The sequence below is a fragment of the Orycteropus afer genome, unplaced genomic scaffold (genome assembly GCF_000298275.1).
Source record: "Orycteropus afer afer isolate SDZICR_OR568_19922 unplaced genomic scaffold, OryAfe1.0 scaffold00252, whole genome shotgun sequence".
Lineage (NCBI taxonomy): Eukaryota > Metazoa > Chordata > Mammalia > Tubulidentata > Orycteropodidae > Orycteropus > Orycteropus afer.
Genome location: NW_006921839.1, coordinates 2994365 through 3013143, shown reverse-complemented (window position 1 = coordinate 3013143; position 18779 = coordinate 2994365). Strand labels below are relative to the sequence as shown.

The 18779-nt window shown below is 41.3% G+C and overlaps 2 protein-coding genes across 2 annotated transcripts in view; one reads left to right on the top strand and one right to left on the bottom strand.

Moving 5' to 3' along the window:
• Positions 1-15118, top strand: part of TRIM55 (tripartite motif containing 55) — a 79465-nt gene extending 64347 nt beyond the window's left edge. Inside the window, exon 11 of the mRNA XM_042782171.1 lies at positions 15045-15118. Coding sequence (XP_042638105.1) covers positions 15045-15118 — 74 coding nt within the window. The remainder of the gene's footprint in view (positions 1-15044) is intronic.
• A 1770-nt stretch (positions 15119-16888) lies between these two features.
• Positions 16889-17473, bottom strand: CRH (corticotropin releasing hormone). The gene has a single exon (XM_007949729.1). The coding sequence runs from the start codon at positions 17471-17473 to the stop codon at positions 16889-16891; it is 585 nt and encodes a 194-aa protein (XP_007947920.1).
• Between the last annotated feature and the right edge of the window lie 1306 nt (positions 17474-18779).

The following is an 18779-nucleotide window of genomic DNA, read 5'->3' as shown; positions in this document are numbered from 1 at the left end:
TTGACCATATATGTGTGGGTCTATTTCTGGACTCTATCTTTTGTACCATTGATGGGTATGTTTGTCCCTATGCTAATACCACATTGTTCTGATTTTTATACTTTATAGTAAGTCTTGAAATCAGATAATATAAGTCCTTCAACTTTGTTCTGGTTTCAAAGTTGTTTTGACTATCAATTTTATTGATATTTAAAAAAAAACCCAGCTTTTGGCTTTATTGATTTTCTCTATTTTTTTTTTTTCTATTTTCTATTTCATTTATCTCTCTTCTTTCTTTATTTATTTTGTTGTCTTCCTTCTGCTTACTTTGACCTAAATTTCTCTTCTCCTTCTAGTTTCTTAAGATGGACACTTGGGCTGTTGATTTGAAGTCTTTCTTTTAAAATCATTTAGTGCTATAAATTTTTTTCTAATCACTGCTTTAGCAGTATCCCACAAATTTTGATATGTTGTATTTTCATCTCTTTTAATTCAAATTACTTCCTAATTTCCCATGTGGTTTCTTGTGGTTGATTCATGATTATTTAGACAAGTGGTGTTAATCTCCAGATACTTGGAGATTTTCCATACATGTTTGCTTTCTGGTTTAATGCTTATTGTAAAGAAAGAATATGCTTTATATAATTTCAGTACTTATTAATTTATTGAGATTTGTTTTATGGCACAGAATATAGTTTGCCTTGATGAATATTCCACATGCACTTGAAAAGATTATGTATTTTGTTGTTGTTGGGTGAAATGTACTCTGTTATTAAGTCAGTTGACTGATCAGTGTTGTTTAAATCTGGTATATCCTTATTGATTTTCTGTTTACCTGTTTTATCAGTTGTTACGAGAGAGGAATTTTGAAATCTTTGACTTCAGTTATGGACCTCCCTATTTCTCTCTGCAATTCTATCTGTTTTATCCTCATGCATTTTAAAACTCTGTTTAGGAGCACTCAGATTTAGTGTTGTTACATTTTCTTGAAGAATTGATTCCAAGACAAGTTTGTTTTATTTTTAATTCTTGTATATCTCTCCTTTTCCCGTGTTTACTTGTTCATTTGTTAAAGAGAGGGTCCTCATTCATACGTGCTATGTTTTGTTGTTGCTGTTGTGTACTGTTGCTGAGTCAACTCTCATGCATAGTGACCCTATAGAACAGAGTAGAACTTCATCATACACTTTTCGAGGCTGTAATCTTTATGAAAGCAGATCTCCGGGTCTTTTCTCCTACAGAGCTCTTGGTGGGTTTCAATGCAAATCTTTTGGTTAATAGCCACTTTTAACCATTGTTCCACGAGGGCTCCTGTGCTATCTTTTAAAGTAATGTAAAAGTTAGGGGTCTAGAGGAGGAAGGTACTGACCATCATTAAGGCATTCCAGGTGGCATGCCATTAGGAAGTCTTCATGGTCTAAACCCAACAAGCCTAACTCCCCTTCCTGCTCCAGCCACATGCATGGCCAAGTATGGCAAAAGCCAGGATGGCTGAGGTGCCTGGCGCTTTCAAGTGACTAGGCTGCACTTTATGATCTGATGATTAGTTGTCACTGTTCTGTGGTGCCCCTATTTTTAGTTCTGATGTAAATTGTTTTATGAGCTAATAGCTCTATACATCTTACTGACATAGATGTGACCTAGTTCACCCCTTGTCATATCTAAACCAGTTTTCAACAGAACTGCAAAAGCCACCCTGTCGATGAACCAGTGACACTGGGCTTTTTCTCATGCCTGAAGTTTGATGGTTCCCAGCCCAAGTGTTGACAAGAAAATGCCTAGTGGTCTCTTCCCCTGTCCCCCTCAAACCCACTGACATCAAACAGACTCTGACTCATAGCAATGTTGTAGTAACCCTATAGGACAGAGTAGAATTGCCCCATAGGGTTTCCAAGGCTATAATCTTTATGGAAACAGACTGCCATATCTTTCTCCCAAGGAACAGCTGATGAATTCAAACCACTGACTTTTTGGTTCACAGCTGAGAGTGTAACTACTGTGCCACTAGGGCTCCTTACCCCCGCCCTAAATGTCCAAATTCTTTCTATCTAACATATCGTTATCCCAGACACAGAGCCTCAGGAACAATGTGGGTCACCCACACATTGCCCTTGACTCTAAAATAGCAGAGGGGATGTGTGGAGGTCAAGGGCAGTGGCTTTTTACAGGCAGTAACCATGGGGAAAGGATCACCAAAGAAAACCAACCCATGGTCATTTTAGTCATCAACCCAGAATCTATAAATGTTTTTCCCTATGAGGTTTAAAGGTGCTTCCAGAAGAAAATAAAATCCATTCTAATAATAATAATAAAGAAAGACCTATGCTTTAAATGGTTAAAAAGATAGGCAGGAACCTAGCAAAGCTTTTTCCCTTTCTTACCGCACAGGGTTTATTTCTTGGACTCTCAGAAACCAACACAAATGTCCCTAGACCTGAAAAACAAAAACCCAACCCATTACTGTTGAGTCAATTCTGACACATGGTTTTCTTGGCTGTAATGGTTTTCTTGACTGTAATCTTTACAAAAGCAGATTTCCAGGCCTTTTGTTCCACAGAGCTGCTGGGTGGGTTTGAACCACCAACCTTTAGGTTAGTGTTGAGCACAAACCATTTGTGCCACCCAGGGACCTCCCCAGATCTGAGACTTCATCAAATTTCTCATCACCCCAAGATTCAGTCCGCTTGAAAATATTCATATTTCCTTAAGTCAGGATGAACAGTGGGCCAAAGTTTAAAGGAGAAGAAGCCAGTTCAAAGTCCTATATCTCCAGAGGTGCTGTGTGCAAAAATTCTAGAATTGTTTTCATGCAAATGACCTTTGAGACCAAACCATTCGTTCTGATATCAAGGCAAACATGAACTCCAGCTGCCCTCAGAGACTAAGAGGTAGAGATGCCAATGGCTAGGGGGCTGAAAAGGAGCTCTGGTAGCATAGTGGCTAAGGCACTTGACTGCTAACCAGAAGGCTGGTGGTTCAAACCCACCAGCCACTCCCCGGAAGGAAGATGGGGCAATCTTACTTCCGTAGTGATACTGCCTTGGAAACCCAAGGAGGGGTCGCTATGAGTCAGGGCTGACTCAATGGCAAATAGCAACAACAACAGGGGGCTGAAAAGTTTATTTTCTGAGCTAGATTAATTTTACAAGATATTATAGAACATTTCACAAAAATAAAAGTGGAGACCAAGAACATGATTTCCCGTGAGTGTGACTATTGGTCCTGTGTTTTTTGAAATGATCTATTTAATTTTCCAAAACAAATCAAAATGAATGAAAATTTAGCTATGTTCTCTAAATTTAATTGAAGGATTCAGGGTGTCAAATTATTTTCAAACAGAAGCCCCTACTGAGAGCAATTGCTTCATGTTTTATAGCTTAGGAGATTCAAGCTTACAAATGGCTGGTGTGCTGACACCCTGACATTTGGAATTTCAACTTGATAAAAATAGACAGAGAACTGATCAGGGCCTAAAACTGGCCTACATTTATAGCATAACATTGTCCAGAACTTAATAATCCTGGAAATTATGAGAAGTTATAATAGAGAGATGAAGACATTTTTATAGGCTCAACTGCATAGGAAAAAAAGTTGTGGAGGGGGTGAGGTTTTTCTAACAAATAAGTTTTAATGCATCTATTATACTAAATTATATATTAATATATATTTTTTTCATTTGTATCCTACAACAGCAATTTTCTTTTTCTGGCACATCTTCCAGGATAGGAAGGTGACATCCTAATTTGGAGCTTTACTAGGTTAATAATAATAATAATAATATTAATATTAATAAAACTGTAGAGTATATTTTTCAGGATCAGATAGCATCCTAAATAAATACTTTAAAAAGGAGTTGAAATAGATGTATCCATTTTAAAGAGGGAAATATAATGTAAATTGATTGTAAACAGTGTAATGAATTCATTTCCCCTGGTAACCTGTGCCTACAGAGCTACAATAACATGAAAACAGGACCATAGTCACAAGGGAAAGCTCTCCAGGGATGTTGTTATGACATAGCTAGAATTCATGGTTGAATTTTGCTTCCTGTGAGCTTCAATTGTTTATTATTCTGATTTATCCTAAGACCCTGGTTAGTGTTCTGCACCCTGTGGTTTTCTTTGTATCTTCATGTATTTCAGTGATATCCATGGATTGCCCCTATTCTCCTACTACAGACCAAGAAGTAACCAATCCATTGTATTACCAGACCAAAACCAAACTCACTGCTAACAAGTTGCTTTGACTCATAGCGACCCCCTCCTTGGGTTTTCAAGGCAGTATTACTGAAGTAGATTGCCCAATCTTCCTTCGGAGGAATGGCTGGTGGATTTGAACTGCTAGCATTCTGGTTAGCAGTCAAATGCCTTAGGCACTATGCCACCAGAACTCCCCATTGTACTACAGCATCTAAAAAAAGGGATGTCATGTGGCGGGTGGAAGTAGCTTTAACTAGTGTGTGTTACATTTCACAGAGAATCTCTTGTTTAAACCTCACAACAACCTTGTACAATAGGCATTGTTTTAGTTGAGGAAATTGAAGATCACAGAGAGTAACTTATAAGGGCGTTTTGAACCACAGAGTGGCTGAGAATGTGGTACCTTCTGATTCCTTGCCTTGTACCATGGGACATATCTGTGTAATATAACAGAGGCTAATCTGGAGTCTAAGAGTGACTGAATTGCCACTCCACTTGACTTGATATGACAGAAGCAAAAATGAATGTGATCAAGGCATCCATCTGCTCAGCTCATCCATCACACAGCAAAAATGGGTCATTTTTAGGTCTCCACTGCTTGCAGATATGTGTGTCCACCTCAAATATAGACCCAGCTGTTCAGTTGCACCCCCACGTTATTGACCAGACTGCTTCTTTCTCTCTGTTTCTCTGACTTCCACTGGACTGGTCTGCCCTGTCACCTGTCACGTCTCATAGGGTCATCAGCACTAGCTGCCTTCTTTCCCCTTTGGATCTGTGGTTACTATTAATAATTGTAAAAAAAAAAATCATTATCTTATAGTTACTTGGAACAAGTCTCTCAACCTTCCTGAGTCTGAGTTTTCTCATTGATAAATTGGACATAATACTATTGACCTCATGTAGTTGCTGAGGAGAATCTGTTTGGCCTATTTGCCTAGCACAAGGCAAAGAAGCCCCTGTGTTCAAGGAATTACTGATATAATCTCATTATCTAATTAATGATATAATTAATTCACTTCTTCTTTCAAAGAGACTGAAAGCTCACACAGACCCTGTACAGACAACTGTCAGGCCCTTACCTGAGAAGAAAGCTGGTTTTTATGTTTTTGCCAGGTTGTGATTTCAATATTTTAGCTTCTCCACAACGTGCTCCCTACCCTGACCCTGTCAATTCCTAGACATTATGTTTTAAATGGTCCTTTGGTGGCACAAATGGTTTGCACTTGGCCACTAAGCAAAAAATTGTTTGTTCAAATCCACCCAATGGCACTGTGGAAGAATAGCCTGGTGATAGCATTCCATAAGGTCACAGCCAATAAAAAACATATGGAGCAGTTCTGCTCTATAGCATTAATGTCTTAGTTGCAATTCATTTTACCAGATTAATTACTCTCACTTGGATAAGCTTGAGGGAATGGAACACAGGACAGATAAACTCATGGAGTTGCCATGAGTCTGAGTGGACTTGACAGCAATAGACTGTTTGAAAAAAATAAAAACTAAATGCACTGTATATCTTCCAGTTTAAGAAAAAGTGTTTCATGGCCTTGTAAAAGCTACTCTGTTTTCTGCTCTTTCCTTGGCAAGAAGGAAGCAGCCAATGGCAAAATCAAAAACAACTAAACTCACTGCCATAGAGTAGATTCTGACTCACTGCAACCCTGTAGGAAAGAGTAGAAAGGATAACCCAAATCAGCTCCCTTCACCCATCACCTGCAGTCAGTCACTCAGTGTATACAGTTATAAATCCTCCCAAGAAATTTTTTCCAGTGTTTTCCCTCTAGAACTTTTCTAAGGGAATACTTCTTTTCTCTTTCCTCTAGCATTCATAGAAAGTGTGCTATAATTTTACAGCTCTGTGCTACTTTCCCTAATATATCCCTGCCACCATGCAGGGGTGGTACAATCCTGTAGAGAAATATCCATGATGACGCAGGTGCCCACTACAGTCACCAGGGCTTAGTCCCTTGGCTGTGAGTCTCAGACCATGCCTCAGTTACTGCTCAGGCATTCATGTCCTCCCTCTAGCACTCTCTAGCCCTCTTGCTTCTGACTGGCCCCGGTCCTTGGCTGTTGTCCTCTCCTTTCCAGTCTGGAATCCATAATGCTTATGCTATCCAAAAACCTGGGGTTCAGGAATGCTCAGTAGGGAACTGAGCCAGCAGTTGGGTTTGGTCTCTCTGAATAAGCATTCTAAACATGACCTCAGCACTCCCACTCACACCTGTTTCCAGTATCTGGCTTTGATTTTCTAACCCAGAGGAGCAGGTGCAGGATGGGTACTGGGTGGCTGCCCACTTAGTAGCTTCAAGTATATAGCCTTGCCTGGCTCTGGTGGCATAGTGCCTAAGGCACTTGACTGCTAACCAGAAGGTTGACAGTTCAAACCCACCAGCCACTCCTCTGAAGGAAGGTTGTGCAATCTACTTCCGTAGAGACACCGCCTTGGAAACCCAAGGAGGGGTTGCTATGAGTCGGAGACGACTCGATGACACATAACAACAACAACAACAACAACAACAAGCCTATCCATATTCCTTGAGGCACAGGGACGTCATTATAGATGGACAAGCATCTAATGGACAAGCGTTCTTTTGAATTGGCCTGGGAAGGCTGGCATTTGACATGCAGTGGTAACCCGATCCTTCTACCAGGTGGAATTTGTGATTGGCTTTCAAGCATTAGTCAGAGATTGAGGACATGGGAGCCTAAGTGTGGGGCCTATACACAAAATTCCCCACTGCTCCCAATGTCCTCTTAGCATAGTGTCTAAGTTGCTTACAACAGTCATCCTTCAGGGTAAGACATGCACATTTCTAGGTAAAATGCTATCTGGAAGGTTGATTATGCTTACTTGGATAATTCTGAGGGAATGGAACACACAGAACAGATCTATTTTAATGGGTAAGAATCTGAGTGGTATAGAGAGTGAACAGTTGGGGAAGATGCTGACAACCCAGGGGGCCCCTGGGACATTTAGGGGCAGTGTAAAATGAACTGCAGGTCTCACTATTTTACTTTCAGCCATCTTAAAAAATAATAATTCTCCTCCTCAGTTCCACTACCCACAGTTATGCCAGAGTAGCTGAAAAAGCATCGGGTTTGTTCTTTTCAGTCAGTGGATATGTGGGACAAGATGCATTTGGGTAAAAGGGGTACTTGGATGTCCCAACCCTACACAAGGAGTGTGCACCAATCTGCACACAGTTCTATTCCCCATGCTGAGTACCCAGGGACTCATTTGCCCTCAGTTGAAGTTTGCAGGCAGTTTCATCCTTTTATTATTGTCAAAATCTTGTCACAAGAAGCACTTTGGCTTTTTTTTTTTTTTAAATCGTCATATTTTGCATGAAAGTCAAGCCAGACACTCCACTTTCTTTGACACCTTCCAACTAAAAAATAACCTCCTATTAGAAGCAACAAACATATGTACCTTTAGGGTACATATGAAGGTAGCACTAATGAAAAAAAAAAAAAAAAAAAAAGCAGGCCTGGTAACAGGAAAAGGTAGATGGAAACATAAAAATATACTTTGTTTTCCTCTTAATTTTACTCTAGCATGTTGTTGTTGTTGTTATGTGCCGTCGAGTCGGCCCGACTCATAGCGACCGCTCCTTGGGTTTCCGAGGCAGTATCACTACGGAAGTAGGATTGCCCAACCTTCCTTCCGAGGAGTGGCTGTGTACTCTAGCATAGCAACTATATAATCACAAGGGTAAATGACAGCTGAAGCCAGCCTTGAGCAGAGAAGGTATAGGGCATGGTGGGAGCAAGCCCTGGCCCAAGGGTGGTGTTATGAAGCCCCTCTGTGTAGGCCCTGCTTTTCTTTTTTGATTTTTATTATGGTTTGGATGAAAGTTTATAGAGCAAAGTCATTTTCCCTACAGCAGTTCATACCCATTTTGTCTCATAACATTGACTGCAATTCCCTACAATATAACAGCTCTCTTTCCACTTCTTCCCCATAGTTACTTCTTCCATGTGTCCTTCCCTCCCATATCTTCCCACCCCCCAAGGTGTCTCCCTGCGCAAACACTGCCTTTCTGTTCTCCCATGATTGATTGCTCCAAGTAGTGTACCTACCTGATGGAAATGTTCAGAACATATGCCTGTCTATTGTTTGGCTGGAAGTCACAGGAGTGAGTTCAATTCCAGACCTGAAGGGTAACTAGGGGCTGTGATCTCAGGGGTCTCACCAGGCTCTATCAGACCAGCAAACCTGGTCTTTTTTTTCTTTTTTTCTGGTTTTGAGTTTTGTTCCACATTGTTTTCCTACTCTATCCAGGATCTCCTGCACTGATCCCCCTCTGAGTGGTTGACAGTGGTAGCCAGGCACCATATAATTCTTCTGGTCTCATGGTCATATAGGCTGAGGATCACACAGTCTATCAGTCCCTTGAACTATTTGTTTCCATCCTTCTTTGGTTTTCTTCATTCTTCTTTGCTCTGGATGACGAGAAACCCACTGTTGCATCTAGATGGCCGCTTGCAAGCTTTTAAGACCCCAGTCACTACTCACCAAAATAGAATGTAGAAAAATGTTTTTGTGTGGTATGTTATGCAAGTTGAGCTTGACGTCCCCTGTGACCATGGTCCAAGTGCACAAATCCAACTACTCGCTCCCTCCAGGTAGCTGGCTATTAGGCCCTGCTTTCTAAAGAGAACCCATAAACCCAGATTTTAACACGAAGACACCTGATTTTTTAGTACTGGCTGTTAATTCAAATTTTGATTTTCTTTTTCAAAATACTATGCAGCTGCACAGTGCAGGCCAGACAAACTCTGTCCATAACCTCGAACTGCCCTGCACACAGAGGCAGAGGTCCACAGCCTTCTGACCAAATGTAGGCTCCTTAGTCCCCATCAATAAAAATGGCTCCAAATGACACATCTGGTCAAGGGTGACACCTGTATGTGACATAGTTCTGGGTGGAAGTGCCTCATGCTCCCTTTTCTTCGAATGTATGAAACAGATCCTAGTAATGTAACTTGACTAATTTATTTCTCTCTCAAAGTAAAATTTCGAAGTACCAGGAAAGAAATCAAACGGGAAAAAGATTTTGTGTTTCTGAGTGAGTCTGATTTGTGAATACCCAGAACATCTGGCTAAACTCATCCAAGAAAAATAGACCTTCCTCTAAGCAAAGATACATCACTCACTTCTGCTGGCCTCTAGTGGATCTTGACAAAATTGGACCTCCCTGATAGCAGAGACATTGAGGGAAATGCTTCTCCTTATTCTGTTCCTAGTTTTATTTTATGATTGAAAATCATTTTTGTCAAGTTATTTAAAGCCCCATAATGATACAGCACAGTGTTAAATGATGATGTTCTTTGAGTTGTCACTTGAAGAAAATATGAAAAGTTTAGGAATAATATGAGACCACCATTTTTTGTCCACCTTTCTTTTTCTCTCAAACTAAACTGGAATCCAGGACAAGCTCAAAAGCAAGGGCAGATCAGTGCTAGTCATTCTCTGTCCTTCATTCAGCTTCATGGTACATTGATACTCCCAAGAAGTAGCATTTCATGTGATGGAAAAGAGCCAAAAATCATCCCCTCCCACTAATTTAGAAAACTATTTGAAGATACACACACACACACACACACGTGTGCGCACACACACATATACACACACATGTAGTTCTATTTGGGAAAAGCTATAGGAAATTCTTCTATAGAAGAAGCGATGGGTATGAATTGTGGTGTCAGCAAAGAACAGTGAAAACACCACAGACTGCCGGAAGAATGAACAAACTTGTCTTGGAAGCAGTGCAGCCAGAATGATCCTTAGAAGTGAGCATGACTAGACTTCGTTTCTCGCACATTGGTCATGTTATCAGAAGAGACCAGTCCCTGGAGAAGCATATCGTGATTGGTAAAGTACAGGGGAAGCAAAAAAGGGGAAGACCCCCTCAATAAGGGTTGACACAGTGGCTGCAAGGATGGGCTCAAGCACAGCAATGACTGTGAGGATGGCAAAGGACCGAGGAGTATTTTTGTTCCGTTATACTTGGGGTTGCTCTGAGTCAGAACTTACTTGACGGCAACTAACAACGGTGACAATAAGATAGTTGTCTGTTTTTGATTTGATGGGTTGTGCTTATGGAAAGGGAGCTCTGGTAGCATAGTGTCTAAGGCACTTGACTGCTAACCAGAAGGGTGGCAGTTCAAACCCACCAGCCACTCCTAGGAAGGAAGATGGGGCAATCTACTTCCGTAGTGATACTGCCTTGGAAACCCAAGGAGGGGTCGCTATGAGTCGGGTCCAACTCGACGGCACATAACAACAACAACAACAACAACAGTTTATGGAAAGGAAGTTTCTCAATCTTCAACTCTTTCTTCCTTTACGGGTTGTTGTTGCTAGATGCCGTTAAGTCATAGCAATCTCATGTGACAAAGTAAAATTCCCCCATAGAGTTTTCTAAGCTGTAATCTTTATGAGAGCAAATCAGCAGGGCTTTCTCCCACAGAGCCACTGAGTGGGCTTAAATCACCAACTTTTTGGTTAGCACCCAAGCACTTAACCTTTGTGCCACCAGGGCTCCTTCCTTTACAAGTTACTAAAACTAATCCAAACTCAGTGCCATTGAGTCAATTCTGATTCATATAAATTTGGCCTACTTAGAACTAACACTGAACAGGGTCATGGATGACCAAGATTACAACATTCTATAGGGATTAAATCATATAAATTATGTCTAGTTTCTGGAAAGATAAACATGGCAAATAAAATTGTCTTTCCTTACTTGGGGTCATTGCTGTTATAAATACCCCAGAACCAAACTCATTGCCATTGAGTCAATTCCAACTCATAGCAACCCTATAGGACAGAGTAGAATTGCCCCATTGGATTTCCAAAGCTGGAATCTTTATGGAAACAAACTGCCACATCTTTCTCTCACAGAGGGGTGGTGGGTTTGAACTGCTGACATTTGAGCCAAGTGCTTAACGAGTGAACAACCAGGGCACCTTCTATTGTAAATACCAGTCCTAAAACCAAATTCACTGCCATTGAGCCATTCTAACTCACTGGGTTTCCAAGGTTATAAATCTTTACAGAAGATTGTCTCATCTTTCTTCTGCAGAGCAACTGGTGGGTTCAAATCACAAACCTTTTGGTTAACAGCCAAATGCCTTAACCACTATACTACCAGAGCTCCTTTATATTGTAAATAGCTCATGATAAATAATCTCCCAAATCATTGTGCATAGCAATGGATCCTCTTTACTGATGTAAGAAAGATGAAGAAAGGAAATGAACATTTATAAATCACGTAACATAAGAGAAGCATGTCCAAGATGCTTTCTGCCTATCACTTATTCCGTCTTTTTAACAACTTTATGAAGTAGGATCCGACTCGACAGCACATAACAACAACAACAACAACATGAAGTAGGATCTTATTTCTAGTTTATAGGGGAGAAAACTAAGGCTCAGAGAGGATAAGTAGCATGTCCAAGTTATGCAGCTAGTAAGTGGTTGGTCTGGAATTCAAAATCAGGCTAAGCCTCTTAGCATAGAACTTCCTTGCTAACACGGGTTGTATGTCAGAAAGTTGATATAAATAAATAAGGCCAAGGAGATGGTGCAGTCACTTAAGGACATTCAGGATAACCCCAGTACCTCTTGACCCCTTTATGTCACTTGCCTTTCTTCTCTGAAAGGCATCAGTCCATAGTTGGAGGAGAATCCAAAAACTACCCAGCAACATAAAGATTTAATTATAACTATTTAATATAACTATTAACATAACTATTTAATCTGAAATTCTGCAGGTTATAGGCTGTTAACAGCTAAGTTGTCAATGGAAGACAAGTTTTAAGATCTAGTACAGAAAAGCACAACAATACATACAAATTCCAGGAGCAGTTCCAATGGCTTGTTAGACTTCAGCAGTTTCCCAAAGATTATATCTGTCTACAGAAAATAGGTTAGCAAACTGTTTTTACTCTATAGTTACTTTAGGACAGTTGCCTTGGAACTTTCCTCTAGATTAGGAATTGGCTTCAAGGAAACCCCAAAATCCCCTGCCATCAGGTTGATTTCAACTCATAACAACACTATAGGACAGAGTAGAACTGTCCCATAGGGTTTCCAAGGCTGTGGGCTTCATAGGTGACTGCTTCATAGGTGACTTGCAGAGAGGCTGATGGGTTCAAATCACTGAACTTTTGGTTAGCAGTTGAGTGCTTTAACCACAGTGACACCACGGATCCCTCTTTAAGGAAACAATGCAAAAACATATAGAATGAGTATAAAAGAGTCTTTTATACTTATCAATGATATACCCAAATCATTCGGTTGTTTTAGCATTACTGAGTGAGGAAGAGTTTGAAGTTTACAAATATGCACAGGATTCTGTCAGGCTGATGTTTATTCCACCTCACTTTCAAGGACATTGAGGTATCTAATTGATTCCCAACAGAATACAGTAACATTCTTTAAAAAAAAAAAAAACATTTTGCTCACTGTTAACTATTACTTCATCAAAAACTGTGCTATAGGTGTATTCCACTGTGGCTTGTAAGATTTCATGGCCCTTCTTAACTTTCTATCAGGCAGCAGATAAGGCACTGAGAAGGATAATGCTCCCAAAGCCATACACACTTGAGATAATTTTATGGGCCTCGAAGCATCCCCCTAAAACATATATTTAGGGTAAAATCTGGGATGGTGCAGGCCAAGCACTCATTTTTCTCCTTAATCTATTGTGGGTGGCAACAAAACAACATACTTACCAAAGTTTTGTTTTGCCTGTGCAGGCACTCACTGTACGTTCATATGTTGTTGTTGTTATGTGCCGTCGAGTCAGACCTGACTCATAGCGACCCCTCCTTGAGTTTCCGAGGCAGTATCACTACGGAAGTAGGATTGCCCAACCTTCCTTCCGAGGAGTGGCTAGTGGGTTTGAACCGCCAGCCGTCTGGTTAGCAGTCAAGTGCCTTAGCCACTATGCTACCAGAGCTCCCGTACGTTCATATAGCAGCTTATAAAATCATCCGGGCTCTTAGCTGAATGCATGTGGCTACCTCATTGCTTGGAAATCAACGGAATTCTAATCCGGTGGGGGGAGTGAAGTCATCAGCATATGTCTGTCTATGTTCAGTTTTTTCCTGGGAATAACTATGTTTGTCATGGTGCTTTTAAATTTAAGGAGTTTGATTTGTACATAAAATGTATTTCAATGAGATTTCTTTATTATTCTTTCGCATTCCATTAAGTTCCAAAAACATCCATATAAATGAGTTTCATTTGTGAGATTAGGTTGATCAGTTACTTGAAAATAAAAATCGTTGTCAAGTATTTATAAAAGGTAGCTATCTCTTTAGAAATATTGACATTAAAAAAAACAAAACAAAACAAAAAACTGTCATCGAGTCGGATCCGACTCATAGTGACCTCTCCTTGGGTTCCCCAGGCAGTAGCACTACGGAAATAGATTGCCCAATCTTCCTTCCAAGGATTGGGTGGTGGGTTTGAACCACCAGCCTTCTGGTTAGCAGTCAAATGCCTTAGGCAGTATGCCACCATATTTCATGGAGAAATTAATGCCTTCATGATTTGTTCAAAACTAAGCCTGCAGTTTTGCAAAACTTATACTAAGGACACACACACACACACACACACACAGAGTAGTGGTTCAGTGGTAGTATTCTTGCCTCTCATCCCAGAGACCTGAGTTCAATTCCTAGCCAATGGCACCACGCTTCTGTCAGTGGAGGCTTAAGTGTTGCTGAATAGGTTTTGGTGGGGATTTCAGACTACAACAGACTGGGAAGGAAGCCCCAAAATAGCATTTTAACTGTGTTTGTTATTTTAATTAGGATTTTAAAAAAATCTGCAAGCTTTTCTAAACCCAAACTCCTTTTAGTTTCAATATGCTTTTCATCTCAGTAAGTCATACAAGTGGACTTTTACGAGTAAATAAATAGTACAGTAGCCTGGACAATTTTTTTCCAGGAAACTTCCTCCATTGCATGCAATATCCTTACCCCTTTTTGGATCATGAGTGTGAATCACTTTCATAGCTAAGATAACCTGAGCTTGCTTTTCATCCCTGATAATAATTATGTGCCATATAATTATTATTATTATCCTTTTTCCTTAGTGGAGAAGTGGCTGGACCAACCGCAAAGGACTAGTCTCCTCATCCTCTAATTCTTTTTTTCTTCTGTTACAGACTGGAGTTGAGGCCCCTTCTCTTCAGGGACAAGCTGCAGCTTCAGGGAGCAGGGATGAAGCTGATTCTGAGCCAGCTCGCCACATCTTCTCCTTTTCCTGGTTGAACTCCCTGAGTGAATGATGTTCATTCAACTGCTGCCCCTCTATCTGTCTGGCTGAGAGGCACAGAGGCAGCAGGGAATCCAGATGAAATTAATACGATGCAGATGATGAAATAGACCTCTGGACAGGATTTCTGGAGGAAAAACACACAAACTTCAATTCCAAATGACTTATCTAACACATTGAAAGAAAATATTCTGAGAAAATAGTTGCAGATGGCATTGGAAAAACAAACAAACTTGATCTTATGCAAATCTATTGTGGGAAACATTGTTTTTGTTGTTGTAACATTATGAAGGATTTATAGGTGTGGTATGTATGTGCCTGTGTCAGTAGCAAGTGGTAGATATTGAAACAGTGAAAAAAGTGGGCACTACTCTCTTGTCTTTAATAGGCACTGGCTTTTTATTATTACTGGTGACTCTTTTTCCGTTTCCTCTTTAACAGTGCAAGTGGTCAGTGAAATTCAATGTTAATTCAGAAGTGACTGATTTAGGAGTACATAGACAAAAGATAAATCATTGACCAAAGGTATGAAATGTTTAACGAATGTTTCATCTTTTCCATTATAGATCCACTGAATGTATATCCAGAAATGTTCTTTGAATTTGGTGACACTTTCATAGTCAGGATGGTGAAGGTCTAGGACATCTCTCTTGACTTTTTTTTTTTTTTTTTTGTACTCTTAGTTTTAGATATTTAGCTATCAGGCATTTTAATTTAAAAGGAACTTCTGGTGGAAACTGTCTACTTTTTCATGTATCCACTGAGGAACCAGTGTGGGGAACTGAGAACAACTGCATGTATTTACTTATATATGTACACACACACACATACACACAACCCCCCACCCACCCATATACATATATATTTAAGTCAAGCTTTATTGTCCTACCATAAGGCCTCCTTCAGAACATAAATATGACTCTACTCTACATGAATTCTTAAATAAATGCTGTTTTTAAAAATGTAGCCTTATAGTGGTTTATTTGATGTTTCAAATTTTCTTATGAATCTACTGGTCAAGTGTATTCAGAGTGTCTCAGGGAGAAGTTTCTTCATATATCCAAATTAGTTGTTTTTCTTTCCCAAATGAGATTTGAAGTTGAATTTTTAATTTGGTTGAATGTTTTATGATATAACTAAACTATTAAAGGTATATTCATTCTAAAACTTATTAGATATAGTATTCAATTATAGAAGTAAATAGTTTATATTGGTAAGAAAATGATTAGGTTGGCGTAGACATAAATAAATGTGGAGGGTATTTGTGAAGTTATAAAAATCAAAATATCTTTTACAAGAAAAGTTATCACAAGTGTCACTTTATAGCAATTAAATTTAGTTGTTTTAAGTGGCAATAATATCGAATTTCTTATAATACAAGTAGGCATTGGGAAATAGTTTAGCAAAAAGACATTTTATGGTGTCCAAATAGTATCCCGATAAAATGAATCTCATAGAAAAAAAAAAAAGTGGCATTTTGGCAGTAAGTTTTGGAGGAATACTCTGCCTCAACCCTTCTCCTCTTTCCCAATTATTTTATGTCTTATAGCTAATCAGATTTTAATATTTCCATTATGGACCAATCTTTAATTTAGTGAATTACCAAGTCTTAGAGCTGGAAACAACTTCCCAAATCAACACACTCAAAGGAATTGCAATCTGAGGTACAGAGATGAACCCAGGGTGACTAGGTCTGTGTGAGCCACTGACATTATATGTCTGTCTGTTTAGAAATATAGTAATAAATAAAATGCAGGTAGTTGTTTTTATTGTTGTTGTTTGTGGTTTTTGTTTGTTCTGGCTTTGTCTGTTTGTTGCTTGCTTGCTTGTGCTGAAGACAGTTTGGAGAAAGCTAGGAGCTAAGCATTTCCCATGCCTGAGCATTTAAGAGGAAACATGAAGTCATGGTTATCTTTGCGGCTTTTATTAAAAATATAAATATTCAACATTCTCTTACACAACCAAATTGACGAAGGATTGGAAAGATGTTTTATTATTGAAATGTTTACAAGAAAAAGTTGATTCAAAAGAGCTTACAGATTTTGCACCACCCACCCATCATGAGAACAGCATTCTCTTTATCTCAAACCACAATTTGGGTGACTTTTGTCTGCTTCTCCAAAATGTTTCCTCCCTTATCTGCAGTCTCGTTAAACACCACTAAAGAAACCTGGAAGTGGAAACTAAAAGTAGACAATACAGATAACATTTCTTTTGTTGTTACTGAACGTGATTACACTTTGTGCATGCTAATTAATGGTTATAGGCTCTCTCGCTGTACATCCTCTATGTTTCAAGCTATATAAAAATAAACAAATGGTATTAGCAGCGCTATGGTTCAGAATACTGTATTTATTTTTATTAATTTTTTTGTTCTAAATGCAGAATTTCTTTGGCCACACGCACCGTTTCATTTCCCAATAATCTCCATCAGTTTCCTGTTGCTGTGAGCTTGCTGCGCTAACTGTTCGGCCCTGGCCATTTCCAAGACTTCCCGGAGAAGGTGGAAGGTGAGATCCAGTGAGATAGGAGGCTCCTCCGACCGTCTCTTCCTCTCGGTTGCCTCCTGGTGGACGCCGATGGCGCTCTCGGCGCCGCGCTCCGCAGGACGCGCAGAGCTGTCGAAGGAGCGCCGGGGCAGCTGCAGCTGCTGCAGCAACGCGCGGAAAAAGTTGGCGGCCGCCTCGTCCGGAGAGGGGCGGCTGCCGCCAGCGAGGGGCGAGGAGGAGGGGGAGAGGGGAGCAGCGGGGTTCTTGTTGAGGTTACCCAGGCGGAGGAAGTATTCTTCTCCCATGCGGAGCAGGACCGGCCGAGGCTGCGACTGCTGGGGCTGCTCGGGCTGCGGCCGCGGCTGGAAGAAATCCAGGGGCTGGGGCTGCTGTGGAATCTGCCTGGCGCCTGGGGAGGGTCCTCGGCTGAGGAAGGCCCTGCATGGAGGGCAGGGCAGCACAGCCATCAGCAGGACGCCCACGGACACGAGCAGGGGTAGCCGCATGTTAAGGGCGCTCGCTGCAGCACAGAGGTGGGGGAAAGGAATGAGAGAAGGGAAGAGAGAAAGAAAGAGTTGGTTAGAGTTTAGCTCAACTAGGACATGCGTTCGAAGGTCTAGTCCTACACTCCGCGGATAGACAGGCTGTGCTCCTGCGGCATCCAGGGCCAGAGCGGGCGCTGTCCGCGGTGCCGACGCTCGAGGTCCAGGACTTAGGCGGTTGGGTTGTTAGGTGAAGCAAAAAAAGAGTACTTCTGGGGTTGGGATCGTTGGTGTGCAGAAACGGGGCTCCTGCGGCCTCAAGTCGCAACCCCTCGCCAGGCTGGAGTGTCTCACCTCCTTCTGAGCCCCCCGAAAGTGTGGTACCTGAGTCCTCTCCCTACCCATCCTCAAGACTAATTCCCTGAGCGCTAGAGAAGAGGCACAGATTTAAGATTTCACCCGCTCAGACCCCTCTTTTCCGTATATCTCAGTATTTTCCCTCCAAATGAGCACCACATCCTCCTCCTCCTCTCCCTCGGTCCCTACCCTTTCTGCCATCCCTAGGAAGGCGGGGTCGATTGCAGGCTTGTCTCTACAGCCAAGGAGGATTAACTGGCAGTTCAGGTAAAGAAGAGCAGCCGTCTAAGTTTGCTTTTGCTGCATCTCAGCTACTGTCGGAATCCTGGAGGCACAGTCAACGAACACACACACGCACATGCACACGTACACACGCCCGCACAGGGACAGCTGGCTCCGTGGCGCACACCGCGGCAACTCAGGCAACGCAAAGTTGGTGGCGCCTTTCGGTCTAGTCGCTCCCTACCTTCTGAGGCGCTTCTGCAGGTGAGCCCGGCAGCTGCAGCCTCTCTGCAGAGGGATGTCTCCGGATTTTTCCGCCCCCCTCAGGAGGTTTTCTTCCCTTCTCCCTCTGTACCCAGTCTCTTTTTCTTTCTCCCTTCTCTCTCTCTCTTCAGTCTCTCTCTGGGCTAGGGCTCCGAGTTTCTCCACACCAGAGCCTGGAGTGGGATTTTATAGCATCGACCCTCTTCAGAAACCACGCAGCATTTGCCTAATAAGCTGACGCTCTCTTGACAGCTCGATTGCGTGCTGCCTCTGCTCCTGCATAAATCATAGGCCCCTGCCAGAGAGCATGGGGCAAAGTTCTGCTATCTCAACACTGAATCTCACATCCAATTATATCAACAGATATTTATCGCCTCCTTGGTGACGTCAGCAAACCCTAAAATGGAAGGACTTCTTATGACTTGTCCATTGACAAAAATTCTTGAATGAGATTTTCCAAGTGTGAAAACATACTGACCTCTTACTA